Raw genomic sequence first — 26,036 nt, 5'->3', positions numbered from 1 at the left:
AACGCCTCATAAAACCCCGATACAATCTATAAACAACTCTAAGTGTTACGTATATACATAATAGAGTTCAGTTCTGCAATAACTACATAACTTAGAAATAACGAAAATCCAATAAACGAAAACAAAAAAAAAACGGCGTAACACTGCTAGCCTCGTCAGACAAGATCACCGGATGGAATACAACTCCGCCTCGAGGCTACGACAAAGCACCTACACACTAACAACTGGTAGAGATTCAGGCCACGCATAGACTCATTTTTGTTTATCGAACTCATTCATTATTGAGATACGTGTGTAAACACGTGGTATAAGAGACGGATCAAGATGAAGAGATCCGACGATCAAGACTATTCTGAGATAGTTGAAGATATGTGAAGATCCACAATATTTACTTTCATATGTTTGGAATATCTCTGTAATATATCTAATATTATTATTAGATAAGTTTTATATTATTTCCTAGTTTAGCTAGGAGAAACTAGGAAACCCTGAACCCTAATCTATATAATAAAACAGAAGGGAAAACGATGACTGGGACAAACATCCTTTTTTAATAAAGCATATTGTCTAGAAGCCCTTCTCAAAATTTATAATATAGTCCTTCGTAGAAATAAAGTTACCTATTTAAAAAATCTATTACATAAAACAGAAGGAAAAACGATGACTGAGACAAACATCCTTTTTTAATTATGTATATTGTCTAGAAGCCCTTCTCAAAATTTAAAATATAGTCCTTCGTAGAAATAAAGTTCCCTATTTAAAAAACAATAATCATTTCCTTCTTAAAAATAAAATAACTAATTTAAGAAAAAGAGAAAGAAAATAAATTTCAAGGGTTAAAAAAAGAAATTAAAATCTCTCTCTCTCAATAAAATAATAACTAATTTAAGAGAAAAGAAACAAAAAAAATAATAACTAATAAAAAAATCTTTCTCTCAATAAAATATAAAATAAATTTCGTAGCATTTGATTGATACAAGTGTCTGTGCCCTAGGGCACAGGATACTAACTTAAGGGAAAACGATGACTGAGACACATCATTTTTTAATTATACATATTGTTTAGAAGCCCTTCTCAAAATTTAAAATATTGTCCTTCGTAGAAATAAAGTTACCTATTTAAAAAACAATAATCCTTTCATTCTTAGAAATAAAATAACTAATTTAAGAAAAAAAGGAACAAAATAAATTTCAAGGGTTAAAAAAAGAAATTAAAATCTCTCTCTTTCAATAAAATAATAACTAATTTAAGAGAAAAGAAACTAATAACACAAAAAACTAATACTAATAAAATAACTAATATTAAATAAAAAATAATAACTAATAAAAAAGAAATTAAAATCTCTCTCTCTTAATAAAATAATAACTAATTTAAGAGAAAAGAAACAAAAAATAATACAAAAATAATAATAACTAATAAAAATCTCTCTCAATAAAATATAACACTAAATTTCGTAACATTTGATTGATACAAGTGTTCGTGCCCTAGGGCACGGGATATACTCTAGTTTCTCTATAAATAGGAGAGGGTTGTAGGGAATCAAAATCATCGAGTTATTGAGTTATGTAACCGATCAACCCCACATACAATTGTATGTGATGATTATTAATAAAGAAATCATTTTTCCGTGGATGTAAGTCTTGTGTATCCGACCGAACCACGTTAAACATTGTGCCTTTCATTTATGTTTATATATCTGATTCTTATATAATCGTGACTTTATCAAATCTCCGATTATCATATAATTGTGATTCTAACATGGTATCATGAGCTGGTTATCAATCCTGTTTCATCGAAAAAATTTCGAGGTTAATCAACCTTGATTCAAGCTTCCGCAAAAAATTTCGACATCTTTATTGTTCGTTGAGATGTAATAATCGTTCAATTACATTGACGATTTTTTTTCAATTCCCAAGTTATTCTTGTGACTATCAAATTCCAACATCATTTTTATTGGTTGTGATCACCTATTGTTTCATCACTTTCTTGAAATTATGATAAAAAGTTATTGAAATGAACTTAGGAAAGAAAAAAGAATGGTGTTATTGGATTTCAAACTTGGTGCATTAATGGTGGTGATGATCTTATTCAATGGAGGCAATGTGCAACATCTTATTTATTGGTCAAGATATTTAAAAACCAATCAAAGCTTCATCTAAATTCAGCAAACATCAAATCTTTGTGGCGATGCTTTACTCATTTATTTCCCGTCTACCAAGCATGACCAGTCCAAGCTATTTCTCTTCATGAAGTTGAAAAACACCTTTTCGATCCCGTATTTCGTCTAACATAGCTGATTCAAGTAAAAAGCAATTTTTTGGATGTGATTATTTCACTCTTTTCATCAAATAGGACACTTCAAAAGTTTCGTGTTCCGACTTGCGGGAGGGTATTGAGATACGTGTGTAAACACGTGATATAAGAGACGGATCAAGATGAAAAGTTCCGACGATCAAGACTATTCCGAGATATTTGAAGATATGTAAAGATCCACAATATTTACTTTCATATGTTTGGAATATCTCTGTAATATATCTAACATTATTATTAGATAAGTTTTATATTATTTCCTAGTTTAGTTAGGAGAAACTAGGAAAACCCCGAACCCTAATTTCTCTATAAATAGGAGAGGGTTGTAGAGAATCAAAATCATCGAGTTATTGAGTTATGTAACCGATCAACCCCACATACAATTGTATGTGGTGATTATTAATAAAGGAATCATTTCTCCGTGGATGTAGGTCTTGAGTATCCGACCGAACCACGTTAAACATTGTGTCTTTCGTTTATATGTTTATATATCTGATTCTTATATAATCGTGACTTTATCATATCTCCGATTATCATATAATCGTGAATTTAACATTTCATACATGAAAATCATAGTGTCGTAGGTGGTGAGCTGTACATCTATCCTCTCTAAATAGAAATTGTGACTCTTTTTCTCTCAACTTCCTACTCCTCACCGAGCCCTTCGGTCTTTTCGCAGGTAGTATAAGTAGATATGCGGCATTTTAGACACAAATATAGGTTTGGTGATGGATTTAAGCCAACCACTTATAGTTGATGTAAATATGCACAAATAAAATCGATCAGGTCAGGTGTTCTTCCATTATAAAGAAAACATTGTTGTGATTGGAGACACCTAAATAATTGGGTTGTTTGTATTGTGGAGAGAGAAAGGAGAGGAGAGATCTAACCAAATTGAGGATGCATCTTCTCTCTGTCTCTCTTGAAAAACAAAAGATAAAAAGGGTCTAGACTTTTCCTAGCCTCAATAATTGAACATCTTAGACAACTACTCACGTGGTTAGGTGACCCGTGATTGTCTTCTTTACTTCTTCTGGGTCCCACTCCTCCTCCTCCTCATGCACCTCATACATCCATGACGACCATGCATATGATGCAGATGCATCATCACCTCCCCATTTGATCATCGTCACCACCATATATATTTTTCGAAAATTCTTGTTCAGAGGTGGTATCATTTTGTTAGACTCGATCTCGTTATTTCTTCAATTGGTAAGCCGATTGAATGGTGGATTTAAAAAAAAAAAAAAAAAAGACTAATAAAGACAATCTAAAAAAACATGTGGAAACTACATTTTGTGACTTGTATCCGTAAGTTATTCGCATCTAAAAGGGTTTCTTCTTGCCCCACTTCCGTTTTTGAAAGATAAGTTGTCGTTTGATTCACTTCACGTTAGACATGTGCAATCTTAAATTATGTGAATGGTCTTTCCTCTCCCAAGTTTATATAGGTCTCCATGAGGTTAGTTGATTTGGGTGTGAGTAGGGAAGCTCCGATATTCATCAAATCAGCTCTCCATGGGATTTGTTTTATTTTCATACTTTTTTTTATTATTATGTGTATTTTCTATTTCATAAACAATTTTACATTCCATTTCAATTTAACACTTAAAATGTTATCTTTAATTTGTCGAAAGTCATTCATTTTCATAGTTTTCGTGTATATTTTTGTATCACGACAAAATTATTCTCCCATTCATATATAAAAACTAATTAATTAGACAATCTACTAGCTATTAGTCAAAGTATTTTGATTGGTGGAATTCCCCATTAGGAAACTCCCTTTCATTGGAACACCTCACATAAACAATATTGATAATTAGTTTTGATATCCTTCTGGATATGTCTTAGTGAATATATTAGTGTTTGTCTGGCTTGGCTGGCAGCCTGGAACCAGAAAAGTGGGAGCAAAATACGATTCTTCTAATTAAATAGATTTTGGTGGGAAGGAAAAAAATAAAAGTATTCTTATTTATAATGTAGTTAAGGATATTATATTTTGGGTTATCAGTTTAGTTAGGCATTGTTTGGGGATCACAAAAGGAATATACTAAGGAATATGAGACCAAACATCCTTAAATTAAGTAACAAGCAAATCGGGTGCTTCTAAAGGCACCTGATCAAACAACTGTTAGCATCCATCTCTGTTAGCACCAGGCCCAACCGCTCTATTCTCTGTTGGCACCAATCAAGTATGTAGGCACCGGTCAACCCTAACCCCTCCATCCATCTCTCTTTCCTAAATTTATATTCTCTCTCTCTCTCTCCTCTGATATCAACCCGAATGAGACCATTTAGACTTGAAGAGAAGTTAGGGTATCAATATTACCTTCACCACAGGGAGACTTCCTAGTGGTAATGAGCAAAGTTTTCGTTGGCATTCTAACAGGTCCCTTAACTTTCAACCTTTTGTTTTTTGCTCCACTCACAAGATCAGCACAAACTGTTACCACTCAAACAAACAAACAAACATTATTAAGCATTCGATCAAATACAACAGAAGAATCAAATCTAACTGTGAGTGTTCAGATTAATACTACCTTTCTCGAGATTCTTAACATTCTTAGATGAAAGAGTAATTCTTATACGATGAAGTTGTTCTTGTGGTTCTTCAAAACCAGACTTCGTTGGTTTCAGCATAGCAACGGCAGCCATTGTTGGATTGGAGAATGACAAACTTTGCTCATTACCACTAAAATAACCTAAAAGATTTATTTCTGTCTTTTCTTTACATTATTATTATTATTATGAAAGATATCTAACCCAAGAAAACCTCAAAAAATTATAGAAATTAATCTCCCAATGGAGATGATAGAATCCATAACTATCAGATTCCATATGGGGAAGATTGTTTTGCTCATTTAGAAGTACAGTTTAGGTTTTTAGATCTTACTGAAAGAGTTGAAGGTGTGTTGGGACAAACATACAGACCTGAGTTTGAGAGTCCAGTGAAGAGAGGAGTTGCAATGCCAATAATGGGTGGTGAAGATAAATACATGACTTCATCTCTGCTATCTACTGACTGCAACTACTGTATTTTCTCATCTTCAATGGCAGCAAAACCTTTGGTTTTGAACCCAAGTAACACATTGGACTGCACCAGCAAGATGAGCAATGGTCGTGGAGTCGTCTGCCGCCGTTAGAACACGTTTATAATGAAACAATATATAGAGATGATAAATCTCATAATTATAGAGATTAAGAATAAGGTCCTATAGTTATAATTATGCAGGAGGTGAGTGAGAAAGTGATGGAATAAAAATGGTGGATGAGTTTTAAACAGTTTCCCACACATGTATGGATGAGTTGGTCTAGCTAGGTTAGGAATATCGACTTTTCTGTTTCATTTTGGTTTTGGTTTTCTATTTCGGTTATCAACTTGTGTAATGGTTAAAAATAATTCAAATCAACAAGTGGATTTTCCAATCCGTTTGTATTCATTTTGGTTTTGGTTTTCTATTCAGCCATTGTTGGACTGGACCAGTCCGTTTGTATTCATTACGTCACGGATTAGCCAATCCGTTTCTCTTCACATGATCACGGATTGGCTAATCCGTGACTTAATGAATACAAACGGACTGGTCCAGTCCGTCTATTATAGGATGATGATGATTAGAAGCAAAGCTACTGAGGTGGAGCTGCCTGAGGCGATGGGTGGTGGGATCGAGTTGATCCTCCTCCTCTTTCTCCTTCCTATAATAAGGATAATGATAATAGTTAGACTGTTCTTCTTCTTTTTCTTCCCTCATCTGCATCTTCTCTCTCTAGGTTTTGAAATGAAATTGGGGGAGAGATGGTTAGGAGTATTGGTACTCTGTTTTAATGCCAGGACAACATTCCGATGAGTTTGGGATGGTGCACTATACCTAGGTTTTTTTTTTGATAAATCATAATGTCAATCACATCATGGAAATGAGAAAATTAATCCAATACATTACATGGCTAAGTGTGTTTTGGAAGAAGATAGAAGAAGCAGGCGAAGGTGAACATCACCCACATTAAAAACCGGTGCTTATAGAGAATTTGGGTCAATGACCATTGACCGGAGTCAATAAAATTTCCGGATGCTAACAGCCTTTTGGCCAGGTGCCTTTAGAAGCACCCAAGCAAATCTATTACTTATTTGCCATATTATAATGCATGATTTAGATGCCCAAGAGTCATGAGTGTACATTGAGTGTAAACAAGTATAGGTTGTATGGTTATTTTGTACCATAGTAACATTCTATTGAACCAACACATAATAATCTAAAGTTTCTTTCCTGTTTTACTTGTTTATTATAGCTCTCAACAACAATAAGTTATTGACTAGTAGTTTAAACAAAATCAAGTTTGTTATCTTAGTACTTGTAAAATTATCTTTGTTCATGATTAGGAAAATGTGAGTGTTCCACAATGTATTACTTTGTTAACTCTTTAATGTTTTAATCTTTGTTCTGATATATAAATGACTAACATCTCATTTATAAAAAAAAAAGTCACGGAATGACTGTGGTGGGTCTAATTAAGGTGTAACAGAAGAAAACTTTATTTCTCCTCCACAAATTATGGAATCCTTTTCACTTTACTTTATAGAAAGTTGAAGTTGGATTCGATAATACTTGCTTTTATGGTTTTAAAGAAACCTATAATGAGTAACGATCGATGTTGTTTCTATCTTGTTTACTTTAAAAAGAAAATAATGATTTTTGTTTGACAATTTTTTTAGGACTAAAAAGTTAATTACAAACTACAAGTCTACAACTTGAGGTGTTCATTAAATGATTTTGTTTCTTTAGTAGGGGTTTGTTAAGACCATCACACCAAACTTCCAAACATAACATAAAGTCTTGTTTTTTACATCATACCAAATTTAACAACCAAATGTACTATCCACAAAAGAGCTTTAACAAACCCAAAAGTTTTCTATAGATGGTAGCTGAATTTGTTCTTCAAAAAAAAAAAGTCATCCTAGCTATATGATATATTGCTTTTTGTTTTTAACAAAGTCAAGGAAACATTGATTAACTTTTCTCTGTTTTAATTAATTGTATTAAAACTCAAATAACAACTTTTCATGCTTTGGATTAAGTTTAACATGTACGAAAAAAACATATGCCCTAAGTCCCTAACAAAATGCCCAGTATGGCATTAACCTTGGAGGAGCCAGAAGCTCAATATATAGAATGCATAAGAAGATTTTCAATAGAATTTGATACCATTTTCAATTTAATTTTTCAAATGTTTTTCAAGTTTGAAGAATATTTCGACTTTTCTAAAGTCTAACCAGTACATAATTCACAAAATTTTGTAGAACTCACTTTTAGAGAACCTGAAACTTCCCCAAGAACTAAATCCTTTAAGTTTGTCATATTGCTCTTTCTAAACGATCGGTTATTCTAATTTAGATATAATGCATAGTCATTGGCCCGTTTGAATGTTTGTCCGATCCCAGAACCAATAGGCTTAACCACCTGTGCTTTTCAATACTAATGTTGTGATGGATATAAAATATTTTGTTACACCTAGCGTTTTGTTTAGTATTATCACCACTATGTACAACATGTGGTCATATATCAACAATTTAACTTAAAAGACGTAGATAATATACGTACCAAAGGATTGGTACATTAAAAATTTATTAACCACAAAAAGATCATATTTTTGGCTCACTTTCCATTCCAAATACTATTCATACAATAAGTGTTTATTTCTCTTACAATATTACTTATTCAGTAGTTAATGCCACATATTTTTATCTTAATTTCCATCGACTACTATTACACATTATATCTTAATTTCCATCGACTACTATTTAATAATTCACAAAACCTCTGACTATTATACGGTGGAGTAAGAAAATTTCAAAAATCATGTTAGAGTTGGTTATATATGCGGAAATCTCACAAGAGAATAATCCTAGGTGGACAATATCATTTAATCCACATGAAATATTATAAGGACGAGACAAACCATGTGGATGGGTCCATATGGATATTTATCCTTTCAAATCCACATCATTTCTGAGTCAGCAACACGATGGATTCGGAGCTATGGGTCCGGATTGGGGACCTTAATAAAACAATTTGTGATGTACTCAGTAGGTGGCTTAAAATTTCTTGCTAGTGGATCAAATACTATTTGGGATTGTCTTATTAATTAAAAGAAATTGTGACCCAAAGATTAATATTTATGGTCACACCCATCCTTGTCTAAATAAGGGCCACCAGCCACCAGGTAGAGCTAATCCACTCAAAGTGGTGTGATAGTCAATTGCAAGTATAAGGAAATATAGAATAGACATCACTAACATAGGATGAGTTCGAAGTTGCTAACATTAGAGTAACCTAGTGGGCAAGTGGCAAGTTTATTGAACTTAAGTTAGCAGTATATTTGGAAAAACAAATATCGTAGGAAGTTCGGATTCATCTGTTTTCAGTATTGCAATTCTTTGTGTTTGTACGTTTGTCGTGAGTGATACCAATTAGAATTACGATTGTGCATTTACTAGTCAACCAAAATTACAACAAATATGTTAAGGTAAAATTCAATCATATAAAAAGATCGAGTAACACATTATTAGAGGAACAAACCAATCAAATTTATGAAGGGAAATTAATTAATTTGCTCATTAAATGATTCAAGTTAGAATGATTAGGTCTTATGCACCTTCCATCTCTCTGTTTTCTTTCTTGAAAAGACGGCTCAAGATATACGTTCTTGAGCAAATGTCTCATAATCTGTTCTTATGACAAATTAATGAGAAAATGTATTTCTGTGAGAGTACTGGCCAATAACCTGTGTTGCGTTTTAAATGTTATTCGACTTTCCTCTTCCATCCTAATACAAAACCTATGTAATGTAAATGTGGTGTTTCTTCTAGTCGTTGATTGGTCCCTTTTCCACAGTGTACAAAATGAATTTGTGCTACAAATAAACCTTCACACAACCTTTAGGCTAAAATAAAGTAAAACAATTCCACTATTACCGGGCCAATATATGACGCGTTCGCGCCCGATAGTCCAACCGTGGAATTATAGATGAGATTATGGGGGGCGATGTGTCAGAAATGTGGGTCCCACATAACATGTAGTAAGTAGCTTTCAGAAGACACGTAGAGAGTAATGACTGGATCAGACAAAATCCCCACTTCATTGGTCTCTTTGTGTTGAAGAAAACCTAACTCATTGGTTTTGGTTTGACAAAGTTTCACTTGTCCAATCAATTACTATATATTATTGAAACATACCTTTACTATATGACACAAATGCCCCTGACCTTGACTTTGTTGTGAACTAGCCCCTCCAGGTTTTATTTTGTGGGTTTGCATGTGCTCATATGGTGTGTTATGACATCTAGTGGGGGCACATGGCTACATAGATAGCCCTTTTGTCACAAATGCATGTTAAAATTAAGAGTTGGCATTTGAATTATCTCACGTAATAAATATGTCTCTCTTTTTTTTTTTTTTTTGTTGAATAATATGTCTCTCTATAGTGTAGTATTAGATAGATAGTTATTCATGATCGTTTTTATAGTCTTTTGGATCTCCGTTATATCATAATTTATAAGTTTGTTACGTTCGCATTAAGAGTTCTGGGTCAAAGTTTCACGAGTTACTAAACACTCCCTTTTAACTTGGTACAAAAATTGAGTATGACATAAACTACATGGACATTGGGTAAATATCGATTGTTGCTAGTGAGAATTAAGGGGGCATTTTGAATTCAGATCACCCCACACCAACAAAAATTAAGTGACGGAGATTTCCCTATCTCAATATAAATTTTGCAATGTATTATGGTTAAACTGTTTTTTTCTTTCTTTCCAAGGCCTCTAGTAGTGAAGGAGGAAGGAGAAGAAAGAAACCGAAGAGAGCAAAAAATGTGATTCGATAAAAAGGTATTAATTAGAGAGATAAATATTAAGGGTAAGTATTGGAAAGAAGAACTAAAGTAAACTTCGTAAATTGTGGTCAACACAAACTATTAACCTTCTATTGGATAGTGAAGGGGCCAAAATGTTCATTTAATTATTTGGGGGAGGGGGGCCAAAATGAAGTTAGTCCTTTTATATACAGGTTCCTTTCCATGTCTCATGCCCTCATCCATCATCCAATATACATACATACATACATGTTGAGAAAGGTCTTTCAAGAGTGTTTTAAAAAGCAGAGTATCCAATAGAGAGAACACACACAACAAAGAGATCAGAAGAGAGACAAAGTTTTAGAGAGAGAGAAAGAAATGGAGAACTTTAAACCAGAAGAAACTCAAAACCCTAGCTTGATCAGTGAGAAAACCTTAGAAGAAACCTTAAAAATTTCAGATGAAAGTAACCCACAAACAGAATTCAAGTCAAATGATCTATGGTCTTTAAAGAAGAAAAATAAGAAAAATCAGGTTTTTCTTGAAGGTTATATTGAAAGAGGTGAAGATGAAGATCAAGAACAAAGAGGAGGAGGATCAAAAGGGGTATCAAGAACAGTTAGTTTAACAGATGAAGATCTAGATGAATTAAAAGGATGTGTAGATCTAGGTTTTGGATTTAATTATGAAGAAATTCCAGAGCTTTGTAATACATTACCAGCTCTTGAACTTTGTTATTCAATGAGTCAGAGATTCTTAGATGATCATCAGAAGTCTCCTGAAGGTTCTGTTTCTGGGTCTTCAACAATTTCTTCAGAAACTAATTCTCCTATTGCCAATTGGAAGATTTCTAGCCCTGGTAAGTTGTTAATCTGTGCCCTAATTTTTAGATTGAATTTGTGGGTATCCTAGTGTTTTATATACAAAAAAAAAAACTTGCCAGGAAACTTTCTGATCTAAAATTTCAAGAACCCATTATCTTTCAAATCATTAGATCATTACATTATAGTCCAATTTTATCTTCTATTAGAACACTTTTTTGACCTTTTTACTGCATTTTTTTTTTCAGGGGATGATCCACAAGATGTAAAAGCAAGACTCAAATTTTGGGCACAGACAGTAGCATGTACTGTTAAGTTATGCAGCTGATAATGATATGTCGGCAATCGACAATGGAGGAGAAATGGGTAGATGGATAATTCTTTCGATTGGTATGTCGAATTTCACTCTGCATATTTTCGTAGAATTTGTTCTCCACAAATGGTTTTCGGCATCCAACTGCGAATATAGCCCGTGCAAGCTCATACTTTAAAGGAATAACTAGCCGGCCAATAAGACGATGATGGTGGGTTGCAAGCTTATTTGCAAGAACACAAGAAGGAGAAGGTTTCTCTAGACTTGAGAATTAACAAAGTTCCCATCTTGAGTCTATCTTAAATTTACTTGAGGCTTCCATTTTATGTATATATGTGTTATTTTTTGTTGAACTATGTATATATTGTAAAATTGCATTGGAGTTCAAATTATCAATAAATTTTTTGTTCTTATTCTTCATCAAGAACTAGCATAAACCAGGTCTACTTACTTATATTTCACTTGTATTAGTGTATTACTTGCATTCATTTTATGTATTTTAGTCAATAATATCTAATTTTGGTGTTCATGATTTTGTCCGGATCTTGTGCATTTGGTTATGAGTTGTTTTATATCGGTATTCGGTAGTCGTGATTCGTGAAGCACATGTAAGTCACGTATATATGACTAATCTGACACCATATTAAGTTTGTGAAAAGTTGTATTGATTTGGCGTCTAGGCCAATCTCTTCGTCAACTCTAACTTCTATCACAATAAAAGTTTGAAACTACAATTTGAGCGAGGAGGTATCAATAACACTATACGACGTCTCTATGAAACTAAAGGATGACATGAACTTCGTATATATATTTTTTGTTCAGCTTAGGAGAAAGAGTGTTACCAAAGATTGAAGTGCATTAAAAACACGTCTACTATGTGAATATGTGATGGAAGTCCGTCTCTCTTTTCCATATTGAATTTGTATTTGTTGTTATGGTTCCCAAAATGTTAATTGCTAAGAGCATCTCCAATGGGACACTTAACAAACACTCTAAAAATCCTAAGTGTCAAGGGTCAAAAGAGATTCTCTTTCCCAAATGTCAATATAGAGACACTCCAATTTTTGTTGGTCTCCAATGGAGATCTCTAAAGTCTCTATGCTTAATACACATGTCCCCCCTCAATCCAATAGATAAAAAGTAGTTGAAAAATAAGGTTTTCTATTGGTTGGAATGATAAAGTAACACTTAGAGAGTCTCAAGTAGACACTCTTATTTTAGAGATTCTCTCTCTAGACACTCTATAATAAATGTGTCCATCTCATATTAGAGTGTCTAACAAAGTGTTCCATTGGAGATGGTTTTTTAACAAAAACTCCAAAAAGTCATATGTGGCACTCTAAGTGTTAAAGATTGAGTGTCCCATTGGAGATGCTCTAAGTAACTCTTTACTAACTTAAGCAACCTCTTTCAAAAAAGTCTCTTCTGTTTCTAGATCTCATTTACATTTTGATGGAATACTAAAAATTGGGTGTATAAAATTTCAGTTGATCATCTGGCTTTTCATTTGTTTTTAGAATCTCTTACAAGTTTGTTAGAAGATTTTGGGTGTTGAGATATTGCTGACAAATTTATTTCTTTGTCTGACAAGTGACAAGTAAAGTTGGGACAGGTTCTCTCCATGTGAGCTCTGTGCATAGAAAGTATTTTAACCTTTTTAAAGACATTGGGGCAATCTTTTTTTTTTTTTTTTGATGAAATGGGGGCAATGTAACCCCTGAATCCATTTTATTACAAAATGAAAAATTTGGTAGGATGGTGGATGGATACTCCATAAGAAAAATTATGTCAAGAAATGCCTAAAGAGGTTTCAAAGTTTAGTTTTTCAGAGAGACCCTAAGGATAGTTATTTCATTTACGTAACAATTGATACATCGTGACAATATAGTATTTGTATATATTAAGATTATACACATTATCATAATATTAACATTTGGACTTATAACAACATAAGGATCTAGATGTTGTTTTTATTTTTAATATATCATAAATTATATGAGATAGTTCTAGATAAATGACAAAAATGTTACAGAATTAGACATATCCCAGACCTAAATAAGAATTAATCGTCTATTGAAAATGAAAAAATCCATAAGAGTTGGCCCGAAAATAAAGACTATTGATTTCGTGTAGGTCTATTCCTAATGAATAGAACCGTGACTTCTTTATTTATCAGAAGGGTATTCGACCAACCAACCAAGTTATCATTGGATATGAATAAGACTTAGCCACTAAAGTTTGTTGTTATCTTCAAAATAAGTGAAATACAAAATAAGTTGTCTTTCCACCTAATAGGAACTAAAAGTAGTTTTGTAAAAAGAACCTTTGGATCCCTTAATACCTTATACTTGCTAGGAGCTTAAGATCCACAAGTTCCCACTTTCCACTAGTTTGTTGTGGCAGAGATTTAACCTTAGCTAGTAGAATGGCTAAGGATAAAGTTATCTCTCCTTTTCACTCTCAAACTTTTACTTTTAATTCAATTTCTCTTTTAATACATGTGGAACAAAATTCAAATTCAAATCATTGTGTATTATAAATTTATGAGACATTATAATCTATATATTTTTTTTTATATGATTTTACCCTTTCTTAGTGGAAAAACTTTATTGATTTAATTGTGAGAATCCTATGTCTGCACCTTTATTTTTAAAGGAAAGGGGATGGGAAATATTAAATCATAGGATGTTCTTTTTATACGAACTTTTCTACTTTTAGGTTTAAATGAATTTAAGTTAAAAAGTAGTATTATTTCTACCATTGGCACGGGCATTCTGTTCCAACAAAACCCCAAACTTGAATAAACCTATTGTCATCTTATTCAGATTTATATTTGGTAATACCATTGAAAGCTAGCAAGGCTTGTGTGAAGTAAAATTTGGTTAGATATCTTCCGAACCTACTTTGAAATTTGCATAAAGTATGCTTTAAGTAAACGTATTTTCAAATTATTTGGCAAGTATTTATAACCGCGATGTTTGGCAATTATGTCTCAAAAAATTACTATTCTTTCATATATAGTAAGACTAAATCAACCTGAGATTTGCAATAGTACTCTTCTTGAAATTGTAGAGCAAGAAGTGAAACTCCGATTCGACTTTAAGGACCAGACAAAAACCACTTCGTTAAATTGTTCGTTACTAGGTTTCACTATTTATTAATTGAAATGGAATAACTTTGTAATTATTATCCAATGGAGAGTTTATTATAAAATTTGTTCTCATTGGTGTGGACAAGGTGGAGGAAACTACCTCTATTTTGTCTTTAAAATTCTGCAAATTGAAATTAGAAATTTGTAAAAGTCTCTTTCATACAAAATTTATTATATCACGTATATATGTATATTTATACATTTTATTATTAGTTTTTTTTTAAAAGAAATCATTTTATTATTAGTTAATTTAGAAAGTTGGCTAAGAATAAAATAAAATAAAATAAAATAAAGTTGACTTCAAGGTCATCCATATTATCTTGGAGACTTGGATTAATTAGTGATAAAGATTGTCCAAAACTACCTTTTAATGATGATTAAAGGGAGAGGTTGAGAGGTGAAATCTCATTTGATTATTTTTCACAAAACCACATTCCACCACGAAAGGAATGATCTAAACGCGCCTCTAAAAGCGCCCGTCCTTATGCTCGTTATCCTTTCTTATCTTGGCACTTTGAATTTCCGTGGGTCAAGAACTAAAGCAGATTCAACCCACGGAATTGGACAGTCCGAGGATCTCGGGCTAGTCTGAGTCTGTGTTGTACAAACCCAAGACAGACTAGACCCAACATGAACATGGTCAGACTCCCCAAGTCTGTGGAAGCTCAAAGGGGGAAGCAGAGTAATTTTTGAGGGCTAGCTAACCTCATCTACTCTAATTGTCTGGACTCTTACAAAGTCCTTGTCTCACATCGGAGAGGTCAAATTGAGGCACCATAGTGGTGCATTATCAATAGAAAATTTTATAAAGTGATTAATGATTGAAGAATAATTGAACGTATAATTAGATATTTTTTCCGACAAAAAAAAAAAACTAAATTTGTAGTCAACGAATGATTGAATCAGAGGATACTACATAATGTGTATAAATACAAAATTTAGGAAAATTAAAAAGAGTAGCAAATGGCTGAAGATCAAGGAATATTTGTGGATTGGAAAGGGAAACCCATCAACAAAGCTAGACATGGTAGAGGTAGAGCTACAAGATTCATCTACTGTAAGTCATTAAAACCCTAGCTTATTTCATACTCAATTTTCTTTATATTTTTTATTACTGAATTAAGTTTGTTCATGTCTGATAACATTTAATCATATTAGCCTATAAGATGTTTTCTTGTTGTTGCAAAATAAGATGTTTATCTTCTCCCTTACAGAAATTAAATTTTGTGCAAGTGATCTTACGTTTTTTTGACGCTTGTTACATGTTTAAACGACGATGTTTTCGTTGCAGTTTTGGTGGTAATGATGAACATCTCATTTACGCCGACGGTGCTAAACATGGTTACTTACCTACAAAAAACTATGCATATGGGCATTGCTGAATCGTCAAATACTGTCACAAACTTGATTGGTGTAGCTTCTGCCTTCTCTTTGATAGGAGGATTCCTCTCAGACACATATATCACTCGATTCATGTCCATAATCGTCTTTGGTCCATTCTCGGTCTTGGTTAGTTCCTCTCTTCCCTTGAATCTACAACGGTTTTCAAATCCGTCTCTAAAACGATTACGTATGCCACGTTTCTGATAAGCTTGTCTTTGACTAGCTTAGGAGAGAGAAAATTTCTTATGTGGACAAAGATAGTTAACTATTTTAGTTTGGGACAATTTAATTTGAAGAACTTAAAATTACTAAACTAGCTAAAGTACTAAAATTGACTTTCTCGAACTGTCGCTATTATTTCGGTCTAACCAAACATTAGAAATAGTACACGCTTCGATAGAAATCTTTTCCTACAATAAGATGTTACTCCGCAAATCTCCTTTCATGCCAAACAAACACAACCCTAATTTACACCTTCACATTGGTCTTAAGTGAATGTAAACATACATGTAAAATGAAATTGGGCAAGATTTTGGGTTTGGCTTTAAATAAGCTCAAAGTTAGTTTTTAGCATAATTTAAGTATTATTGACTTAATGCTAGTGATTAAGTGATTAGAGAAGCACTTAACTTTTTAGTTATATCAGGGGTTTGGAATGTTAGCATTGCAAGCACATCTTCCATCCTTACAGCCACAACAATGTGATACTACTAGCACCAACTGCAAGCAAGTTCATGGCTACAAAGCTGTTTTCCTCTTCATAGCTTTGTATATTACAGCTTTCGGAGACGGTGGTTTACGAGCAAACGTTCCATCCTTAGGGGGAGATCAATTCGATGATGAAGACTCAATTGAATTACCTCAAAAATCTAGCTTTTTCAACTGGTTTACCTTCTACCTTTCAGTTGGGATTCTTATAGGTGTAAGCTTCATAGCTTGGATTCAAAACAATCGAGGATGGGGCATTGGTTTCGCCGTACCTGCTGGCCTTGTTTTTGTAGGAGTATTAACAGTTGCTCTTGGTTTCCCATTTTATCGGAATCAAGTGCCTATGGGGAGCCCTTTGACACGAATGTTGCAGGTAAACGATTTTCTTATAAACCATCCACAAAAAGTCGTACAGCACTGAGGGCTCGTTCTAGTTAATCCATGAGCTAATGATTTCAGGTTTTCGTGGTTGCTTATCGAAATCGAAAGCTTCAACCAGAAAATAATGAAGAAGCATTCTGTCTAGAAAACAAGGAGGACAATAGGGTTGGTGAAGTACTTGAACATACAAAAGATTTCAAGTAAGTCCAGAAACATCAAAGTTATTCATATTCAGAATCTCTATGAGTTGATAGTTCCTAATTTCTGCTAAATCTTGTTTGCAGATGCCTGGATAGAGCATCTATTTCCTCCAAAAATAGTGGGAATTGGTCATTTTGCAGCATCAGCCAAGTCGAAGAAACGAAAATCGTTCTGAGAATGGTCCCAGTTTTTGTAAGTGTCATGATCGGTTATATCGCTGGGCCTGAACTCATGACATTAACTATTACTCAGGGAACCACTATGAACACCAAGCTCGGAAAAATTAACATATCTGCAACCACACTCTTCGTTATTCCTGTAACCCTACAAATGGTGTTGCTAGTTCTTTATGATAAATTCTTCGTTCCACTAGCTCGAAAGTTCACGGGCTGTCCGACTGGGATAACCCATCTGCAACGAATAGGTATTGGTTTTGTAGCAACAACACTAGCAACAGGTATCGGAGCTGTGATTGAGAAGAAGAGGAAAATTGTTGCAGCAGATCACGGGCTACTTGACTCGACTGACCATGTGCCAATGTCTGTGCTCTGGCTCTCGCTGCAATTCATCGCCTTAGGTATCAACGACGCAACAACTTTCCCTGGGTTACTAGAGTTTTTCATTACTGAAGTTTCGAGAGGGATGAAATCGCTGGGTACTGCTTTCTTTTGGTGTAACCTTGGATTAGCTTCCTTGTTGGGATCAGTTCTTGTGAATGTTGTAAACAAAGTTACCAGACATGGTGGTGCTGTTGGATGGCTGGATGGGAACAATATAAACCGAAACTATCTTGATCGTTTCTACTGGCTGCTTACTGTACTTGAATTTGTGGCGTTCGTAAATTACCTGTTTTGGGCAAGAAGGTATAGGTATAGACAACAACAACTTGCTACATCGCCCTAAACGTTCCTAAATGAACAGTAGAATGTATAATATTTGCTGAGAAATAACATTGAACCATTTCTTATATTTGTTCTTAAACAAATAGAATCTTAAAGGGTATTTTACGATCTCGCATAAAAATGTACCATGTCTAGATGCACAACAAATTTCTATGTTCAGATATTCAAAGTTCGTGCACTTGGGTTTTCGTGCTTGCATGACGAAAATATGATGGCCTAGAAAGGGCATGGCTGTTTTCAGATTATGATAAGTCAGAATAAATGCACAAGCTTCATATGTTGCAAATATATTAAGATTTCAATTTGGCAAACCCAATTTATGGGGAGTCACTAGACACCTGATCACCTATTACATGAAGAACTATTCGGGTGGAAATTCATAATTTGTTGAGCAACTATTTAGCTGTTGCAAGAGATAGTAAATATCATAAAGCTAGTGCTTTCTAATTTCATACAAGACTTCATGCAAACGAAACTTACAAGTTCGGTTCATTTTTGAGTGGTTGAACTCTAAACATGAACTAGGCCGTTGCTTCTTCACATTTTTCAGCTTCGATTGATGTTTCGTCAAAGCTTGGAGCTTTGGGTGTAAGACCAAGGACCTTAAACATAAGTTGATCAGCGTCAAAATCATTGTTGGGTGTTGTCAATAACTTCTCTCCGGTAAAGATGGAATTGGCACCAGCTAGGAAGCAGAGAGCCTGCTCTGACATAGAAAAACGGACACGCCCTGCTGATAGCCTGACCATTGCTTTTGGCATCACAATACGAGCAGTAGCTATCATTCGAATCATTTCCCATATTTCAACTGGCTGAAAGAAAGAGGATTCAATTAGATTTTATAACTGGAAACATTTTTGCAGGCAGACAACGTATTTGCTTTCTCTTACTCCTACATATATTATGTGAAAGTTATTAAATAGACCTATATAATTGCAATTAAACAGACCTAACAAGTTAAAATGCTAAGCATCATGTCTCTCTTCTCTAATATCACATTCTGGTTCTACAAAAGCTCCAAAATCAAACAAGAGAAAATCCCTGAATTTCAACCCTATTACTGCTCCCCCTAAATCCTATAGGCCATTTACTGGAGAAAATATGCAGGTCAAAACAAAAAGAGAAAGAGAGAACATTTCTTAAAGAAAAACAGCACTCTCAACTATTTAGTGGAGAAAAAATGTAGGTCAAAACGAAAAGAAGATAAAGTAGTTGACGAAGTACCTTCTGGTCTTCAAGAGGTGTCCCTTTGACTGCAAGGAGTGCATTGATGGGAACACTTTCAGGGTGTGAAGGGAGAGTTGCTAATGTATGCAACAAGCCAACTCGATCCTCCTCTGCTTCTCCAAGCCCAATTATACCTCCTGGTAGACAGAAGTTGAAGATCACAAATTTTTGGCGAAAAATAAGCATCCAATGATCTTTATCCAAACAAAGGGAAGAACCAATTTGAATATCATACGCAGCAAGTTAATATAACATAATTTTCCTTAGTCCTTTCCCCATAACAGACCACTTATTTCACTCTAATGATCTTGTAAATATTAACTTGCATTTCCCGTAGGAAGATAATATCTTTCAACGTACTCCAAGAATCTGAAGAACAACCTGTCATAACCTCTAGCTCGTAAAGAACAGGACAACTAGCTTACTCTATGACTGAACTCACTACACCCACAAGTAAAGATTCAAGACACACCCACTAAAGATCTGCAGATCAGTTGAAAATGATGAGCTACTCTTGAGTTTTGGGGTGAAGGTTGTCAATACCACCTAACGACCAATTCCAGCGTTAATTGGCTTCAAATTTTCATTTCCATACTACCTAGCTATAAGCATACTGACAGTCCCATATGTGATTAGCTCAGCTAAAAAATGTCATTATTAATAATTGCATTAGTAGGCTAGGTTATCTTGAAGATGATGAGCTTGACTTTCCCATCAACCTCTTGCCGTGGTGGTTCTTTTCTCACTATCCTAATTTTCTCCCCTACGACTTATCTGGAAAGAGCTACGTCCCACTTGCCTGAGCAGAGTCCTTCTGGTCAAAACGAGTATAAATTTACCTCAGTTTTGTAAAGAAAACCAAATAACATCCATCCTAATTTTCTATACACGTTTGACCTGTTTTTGCAAATCCCACATTTAATGGTCAACTGAACCAAGTTCAGCTTGTTAGAGACAATCTAGAAACAGCTCCAAATATACCACTAATTATCTAATGAAATCTCATACTGTATTTTGAACCAAAATTTTAGTTTAAAATTCCAATACTTCTCTTTACCTGAGCATACATTGATCCCTGCATCTCGGACGAATTGAAGAGTTTCCAGACGATCATCGTAAGATCTTGTGGTGATGATGTTAGGGTAGTACTCTCTTGAGGTATCAAGATTATGATTGTAAGCTGTGAGCCCTGCCTTCTTGAGTTCAACAGCTTGCTGCTTCTCTATCATGCCCAAAGTGCAACAAACCTCCATGCCCATACCCCTGGAATATTAGTTTCACAAGAACTAAGTGATTAACACATTTTACATTGATTAACTGAATCATGTTTACATAAGTAACCATAGGCTTTAGTTCACATATGACCACATTCAAGCACTTTAGTTAAAGAACTGATACTGCTGAAAAATCCAGGAATACTACCAAGCTACGGAAAAGGTTTCTTGTTTACAACACGAAATCTGTTTAGGCGGGTTACAAATAATTTAAAGCAGCAAAAGTTGACATTCAATTAGAGCATGAACTTCAAACTCCCAGATTAAGTTGTTGGTTCAGACAGCTCATCCATATTTTGTGCTTGATCCAGTACATAAAACATAAGAGAAGAAACACTAATTCCAATTATGATTTAAGATTGAAACCAATCCCTCATCTCTTCTTGCTACCACATTCTGAACTTATTGAAGTACTCCAAATTGTCCAAAGCAGATTGCTTACCTAATTTCTTTAACATATTCAAGGATCTGATTGAAGTTGGTTTTCCTGCCCACTGTATCTCTCCATGCAGCTCCCATGCAAAAACGAGTACTGCCTGCCTCTTTTGCCTGTACAGACATAACAAAAGTTCACATGTATACTGGAATTAAATAAAAAGAACAAATACCTAGGGCCACTGCGACAATATCTTTTCTCCATCACGCCTAAATTTTACCAAAACCAAATTTTAATATTTATGTTTCGCATTTTTCACCTCTCTCAACTGATTTTTAGTTCTTCCTGATTTCAGTACAATCACAACAGTTGTTACTGTTATAGCATTGTCGTGACACTACTATCATAACCAACATTAAGCACAAGCAATTGCTCTAGATGCAACAAGAAGTAGTAAAGAGAGACAAAATTGCACCTTCTGTGCTGCCTCTATAACAGCATCCTTGTTCATGAGCTTTTGCGCTTTTAATCCAGTATCATACCTAGACGATTGTGGACAATATGAACAATCTTCACTACACCCACCTGTCTTAACAGACAAAAGAGTACATTGCTGCACTTCCCTGAAATTGTGAGCATGCCTATGGACTTGAGCCTACAGCAAGCCAAAAGAATATGTATAAGAACATATCTCAAAGGATAACAAATTTGTCATTCAATTTTGAAAATGAAACAAATTGAAAAAAAAATTAATACGAGATAGCAGTAGTAGTGAAAACAAACAACGGGTTAGTTTTCCTTACACACGTTTGGTTGTATAATGCAGATAAATAGATGATTAAATGCTGATCACATAAAGGAATTTATATACGTGTCTCACTGAATCGTGTAATTGTCTGAGTAAATTAAGTTGTTTAGCATAGAAAATGGTTACAATAACACAAGCGAAATTTCACGGCAATTATTCAAAGAACACAAGGACAGAATGGCACCAAAACAGTGTTTTCCCGAGATCTCGCGGCAATCTAGTAAGTAATTATACTACATAGGCAACTCTGAACAGGTAAAATTCCAAAACGCAAACACAAACACAAACACAAACACACACAGGTTAATCCATTGAATTCCAAAAAAGAGGTAATCTTTTTCTCCGAGAAGACATTGCATGATCTTCTAGTGGTTTAAAAGAGGGCACAGTATCAAGCTTTTTTGGTCTCCCATTGACATTGAATTCAAATCAAGCAAATGAATCACAGAATCAGATCCAGGTCACAAATAAAGGTTTACACATAAAAAGTATACTAAATTAAACAAAACTGCCGAAAAAAGAAAGAAAAAGAAGAAGCTTACTCCATGGAAGAGAAGGTCAAGAACAGGAGAATCATAAACAGACTTGATTTCCTCTCTACTCCAATTGTTTCTTGGACCTTCTTTGATCGTTCTCTCTGCTTGAATAGCGGCAGCTGAAGAAGAAGATGATGATGATGATGAGATAGAAGAAAATGAAAGGTAAGAATAGAAAATTGAAGGCCTTATTAGACGAGGCCTTAATGATCGAATTGTAAGCATTTTTCTTTGAAAAATCTGTTAATGGAGTAAGACGACGTAAAGGTTTAGCAAAACCCTAGAAATTATGAAAAACGAGAAGAGAATGGGGATTTGTTCTCGGGTGGAACGAAGAAGATAGAGAAAGTAGATGGTGTGTTTCATCAGTGAAGTGGAGTTCAATGTGGCGTTCCACACCAACCACTGTTTAGCACTCAAATTACGTACTAACCCTCACTTACGACGAAAATCACAATTAGGCGCGCCACTATTGCTAAATGCATCTCCACAAATGCGAAAGTTCATACACACCCACAAAATTGTTTCCACATGCAATTTTATTATACATAGACAACACAAAACCCTTAATTTCAATAAACACACCACTGTTTTCCCATTTTGGCATAATTGACTTGCTAAAAATTTGTGTTTACTTCTCTCTCTCTCTCTCTCTCTTCCTCAATCATCTGCAATAGAGTCACATATACGAAAAATGAGATGGTGAGTTGGAGAGAAAGATGAAGTGGAGGAAAGAAGTGGATGAAATGGATGAGAGAAGAAAATATGAGATGGGTTTAAAAGTTTGAAGACTTTCGTAGTATTAATTCCATTTTTTGACCTTTGTAGTGAAATTGAAATGTTTGCGACTTACAGGATCAAAACGAGCAGTTGGTCACAAATAGGGGGCAAAATGGAATTAACCCAAATTGAATTTTTGACCTAGGGATCGGATGAGTAAACATGTCGGGTGGGCGGGTTTATATTCGCGGATCCAGATAGCGGGTTGGGTTCACCTGGATTAAAGAAAATAACACTTTCTCACAGAGTCACAGGTACACCAAGAAACGGGATTTTGTTTCCCCAACCTCTCCCTCGGGTATTCACATCTCTCTCTCTCTCTCTAAATTTATATTTTCTGTTTCCTCCAGGAAGAACAAGAAGAAAGAACATAGAAGGTGTACTCAGAACCGAGTAAGTTCACTAATCTCACTTTCTTCTTTCTTATTCATATTTCTAATTTGAAGTAAAAAAAAAAAAGAAACTTAAACCTAAATTTTTGAGCATTTCACTGTTTCTCAACTTGATTTGATACCATGTTAAATTTGAGATTGAATTTCCAGTATTAAAACCCACTAGAGGTTTCATCTTTTCAATTTGAATCCTTATTCTCATTATGATTTTAGGTCATAGAAAGGAACAATTTTATTGAATATTCGTATATACCGAGCCAAGTCAATATTCCATGAAATTTTTGAGAGAAAGGATATTTTCCCTGATTTTCTAGCTAGGGTACTCAATAAGACATCTTCTAACATCAAATTTGAAAGTACCCTTCATATAATATGATTCCCATTACTCTGATTTAGACGAATTAGGTTTTGAAATTAATACCCAGGTTTTCCCTTTGAGTTAAACAATTCTTGTTTCAGTGTTAGGAAATAATAGTTCTGAATTATTGTTATTATATTATTTTGGGTTTGAAAGAATGTTGATTCATAATGTTGTTGAGGCAGTGGATTTTGAGTGTCGTACTGGTGAGCTCGTTGGCACAACAGAAAGTTCTGCAGGAGGAGATTCAATTGTTTATGAAGGTGAGTCGAATCAAGAACCCTTCGAGGGCATGGTATTTGAATCCCCAGATGCTGCTAAGATATTCTATGATGAATACGCAAGACGGGTAGGTTTCGTTACTCGTATTGTTTCATCTAGACGTTCTGAACGTGATGGTTCAATCATCTCTCGTCGTCTTGCTTGCAATAAGGAGGGGTTTAACCTTAATAGTCAGAAGACTGACAAAGTAAGAATGAGGAACCGAAAAAGTAAAAGGGAAGGTTGTATGGCGATGCTTTTGGTAAAGAGAGAGAAGCCTGGGAAATGGGTCGTCACTAAATTCGCAAAGGATCATAGTCATCCGCTAGTAGTTACTTCTGGCAAGGATCGTCCAACTCCGGTAAGCCCTCTTCAACTAGTATGAATTTACGCATGAGGAAAAACGAAGAAGAAAAAAATAAGTCAAAATTCCAAAAATGGCGTCATTTCGACATTGCTGTGTTTTAACATCAGAAAGGTTTAGAAAATTTAAAAACCACACGACACTATGAAAAGACGTAACATTTTCTTATAAAGTTCTGAGAGGAACTATTCACTCTCTCTATGCTGAAAAATCCACATGTGGAAATACCAAGCAAAGAATGTTTGAATAGCCTCAAAGAAATTTATAGCATTAATAGTCTCTAAAACTTCACAATAGTCTCTTTAGTCTGTGACAGAACTCTTGGTTGCATAAACCCTCTCTAGGCTCTCTATAACTGTCAAATCTGTGTCAAAAAGTCCCCAACTAATAATACTCTAACTTTAGATCTTACTTAGAATAGCTAATTTGTAAAAGAAGTTTAATCATCAAAAGGAGTGCTGACGGTGAAAAGTTATTTTACACGTATTAATGTTTGATGCAACTGAGTGACTTTTAAATTTTTTGGATAAACTTGACTATTTGATGAAACTCTTTAAGAAAAGCTAATACTTTTCATTATATGAGTTTAAGATAATGACTGTGCCTAATAAAGTTTGTGGTGCTATACTATCTAACTTTCATGATTATAGATTTAGTAATTCGATGTCATAGATATATGTCCACTGCAACAATACCTTCTTATATGAGAAGTCGACAAGAAAATGTGGCCACTGCTTAAACGTTTTTATCTTTGTGACACATTTGGAATTTAAGATTGGCCTACGAATTACAAGTTTGGTTGCATCACCAAGATAGTGTGTTTTGATTAGCAGTAATTGTATGAATATACCCTAGGGACTAGTTTCTTGGACATATGGATAGTAGAGAGAGAAGATAATGAAAGCTGACTTTAATTATAATTATTTTCAGTTGTCGTTGACGTTGAGGGAGTTTTCTGGTTTCTGCTAGGCCATTCTAGACCCTCTGCCCTTGTTTTATTTATAGTGTTGTTTCCTTCTTTCGGGAAAAAATGGAAAAAATTGCGTTCTCTATGATTATTTGCGTTTGACTTGACAGAGATTAATACTCTTTTCTTCGTAGATTATTGACATCAATGGAGTCATTAAGAGCTTTATCTAGTCTTTAGGGATAGCCCTCAATGTGCGTAAAAAGTTGCAGTTTCACTGTGGCATATCGAGTGTCAATTGAAATATATTTTGTCTCGATGATAGAGTTGGATTTTTGTAGGTACTGAATTGATATACCTACTGAATATCAGGTGGTATAACTGGATAAGTTGAAACACCTTAAAATCCACAAAGTCCGTGAACTTAAGATTAAAAGCCCATGTTTTCTTGTACTTCAGTAGAGCATGACTCTTGTGAAATTCAGAAGTCCTGTCTTGAAGTTTGTTGCGTCTTATAATGAGAAATGAATCTGTCCCCTATATTTCAAATTGGGCAAATAATAGCACTCGAAAAACTTCGTCATGCATTCTTATGATCAGAAAACTTTCTGCGGAATTTTAAATCACTTTGAGCTTGTAACTTATTACTATCAGGTATTTCAAACTATATTTCATGTTTTAAATTCTGCAAAAGACCATATCATCAATGACTGAAATCGACTGCTGATGAACTATA

At 34.3% G+C, this 26,036-nt stretch overlaps 4 protein-coding genes across 4 annotated transcripts; 3 read left to right on the top strand and 1 right to left on the bottom strand.

The window, feature by feature from the left end:
• Positions 1–10,388: 10,388 nt before the first annotated feature.
• On the top strand, positions 10,389–11,711 carry LOC147568899 (uncharacterized). Its single transcript, XM_086655332.1, has 2 exons — positions 10,389–11,016; positions 11,227–11,711. The coding sequence occupies exons 1-2, from the start codon at positions 10,536–10,538 to the stop codon at positions 11,304–11,306; spliced, it is 561 nt and encodes a 186-aa protein (XP_086511458.1). The 5' UTR covers positions 10,389–10,535; the 3' UTR covers positions 11,307–11,711.
• A 3,347-nt stretch (positions 11,712–15,058) lies between these two features.
• On the top strand, positions 15,059–18,138 carry LOC147568898 (protein NRT1/ PTR FAMILY 4.5-like). The gene is made up of 5 exons (XM_086655330.1): positions 15,059–15,499; positions 15,734–15,951; positions 16,472–16,906; positions 16,993–17,114; positions 17,199–18,138. Exons 1-5 carry the CDS (start codon positions 15,406–15,408, stop codon positions 18,016–18,018), a joined length of 1,689 nt encoding a protein of 562 aa, XP_086511456.1. The 5' UTR covers positions 15,059–15,405; the 3' UTR covers positions 18,019–18,138.
• Positions 18,139–18,294: 156 nt separating this feature from the next.
• BIO2 (Radical SAM superfamily protein) lies at positions 18,295–24,534 on the bottom strand. The gene is made up of 6 exons (XM_086655331.1): positions 22,245–24,534; positions 21,370–21,549; positions 20,961–21,067; positions 20,302–20,507; positions 19,242–19,381; positions 18,295–18,829 (listed from the first exon to the last, which is right to left on the bottom strand). Exons 1-6 carry the CDS (start codon positions 22,461–22,463, stop codon positions 18,539–18,541), a joined length of 1,143 nt encoding a protein of 380 aa, XP_086511457.1. The 5' UTR covers positions 22,464–24,534; the 3' UTR covers positions 18,295–18,538.
• On the top strand, positions 23,926–24,414 carry LOC147568897 (protein FAR1-RELATED SEQUENCE 5-like). The gene has a single exon (XM_086661229.1). The coding sequence runs from the start codon at positions 23,926–23,928 to the stop codon at positions 24,412–24,414; it is 489 nt and encodes a 162-aa protein (XP_086517355.1).
• Positions 24,535–26,036: the final 1,502 nt, after the last annotated feature.

Source organism: Eschscholzia californica, unplaced genomic scaffold (genome assembly GCF_041429995.1).
Source record: "Eschscholzia californica isolate CP2 unplaced genomic scaffold, dmEscCali1.0.p SCAF_1, whole genome shotgun sequence".
Taxonomy (NCBI): Eukaryota; Viridiplantae; Streptophyta; class Magnoliopsida; order Ranunculales; family Papaveraceae; genus Eschscholzia; species Eschscholzia californica.
This window is presented reverse-complemented; position numbering and strand designations above follow the sequence as displayed.

Excerpts from the sequence above, each read along its gene's own strand:
- LOC147568899 (XM_086655332.1), top strand. The coding sequence starts at position 10,536 with ATGGAGAACTTTAAACCAGAAGAAACTCAAAACCCTAGCTTGATCAGT. Across the intron at positions 11,017-11,226 it reads TTGGAAGATTTCTAGCCCTG|GGGATGATCCACAAGATGTA; the intron begins GTAAGTTGTTAA and ends TTTTTTTTTCAG.
- LOC147568898 (XM_086655330.1), top strand. The coding sequence starts at position 15,406 with ATGGCTGAAGATCAAGGAATATTTGTGGATTGGAAAGGGAAACCCATC. Across the intron at positions 15,500-15,733 it reads AGCTACAAGATTCATCTACT|TTTTGGTGGTAATGATGAAC; the intron begins GTAAGTCATTAA and ends TTTTCGTTGCAG. Across the intron at positions 16,907-16,992 it reads CTTTGACACGAATGTTGCAG|GTTTTCGTGGTTGCTTATCG; the intron begins GTAAACGATTTT and ends TAATGATTTCAG.
- BIO2 (XM_086655331.1), bottom strand. The coding sequence starts at position 22,463 with ATGCTTACAATTCGATCATTAAGGCCTCGTCTAATAAGGCCTTCAATT. Across the intron at positions 21,068-21,369 it reads TTATAGAGGCAGCACAGAAG|GCAAAAGAGGCAGGCAGTAC; the intron begins GTGCAATTTTGT and ends ATGTCTGTACAG. Across the intron at positions 19,382-20,301 it reads AGGGATCAATGTATGCTCAG|GAGGTATAATTGGGCTTGGA; the intron begins GTAAAGAGAAGT and ends TCTGTCTACCAG.
- LOC147568897 (XM_086661229.1), top strand. The coding sequence starts at position 23,926 with ATGTTGATTCATAATGTTGTTGAGGCAGTGGATTTTGAGTGTCGTACT.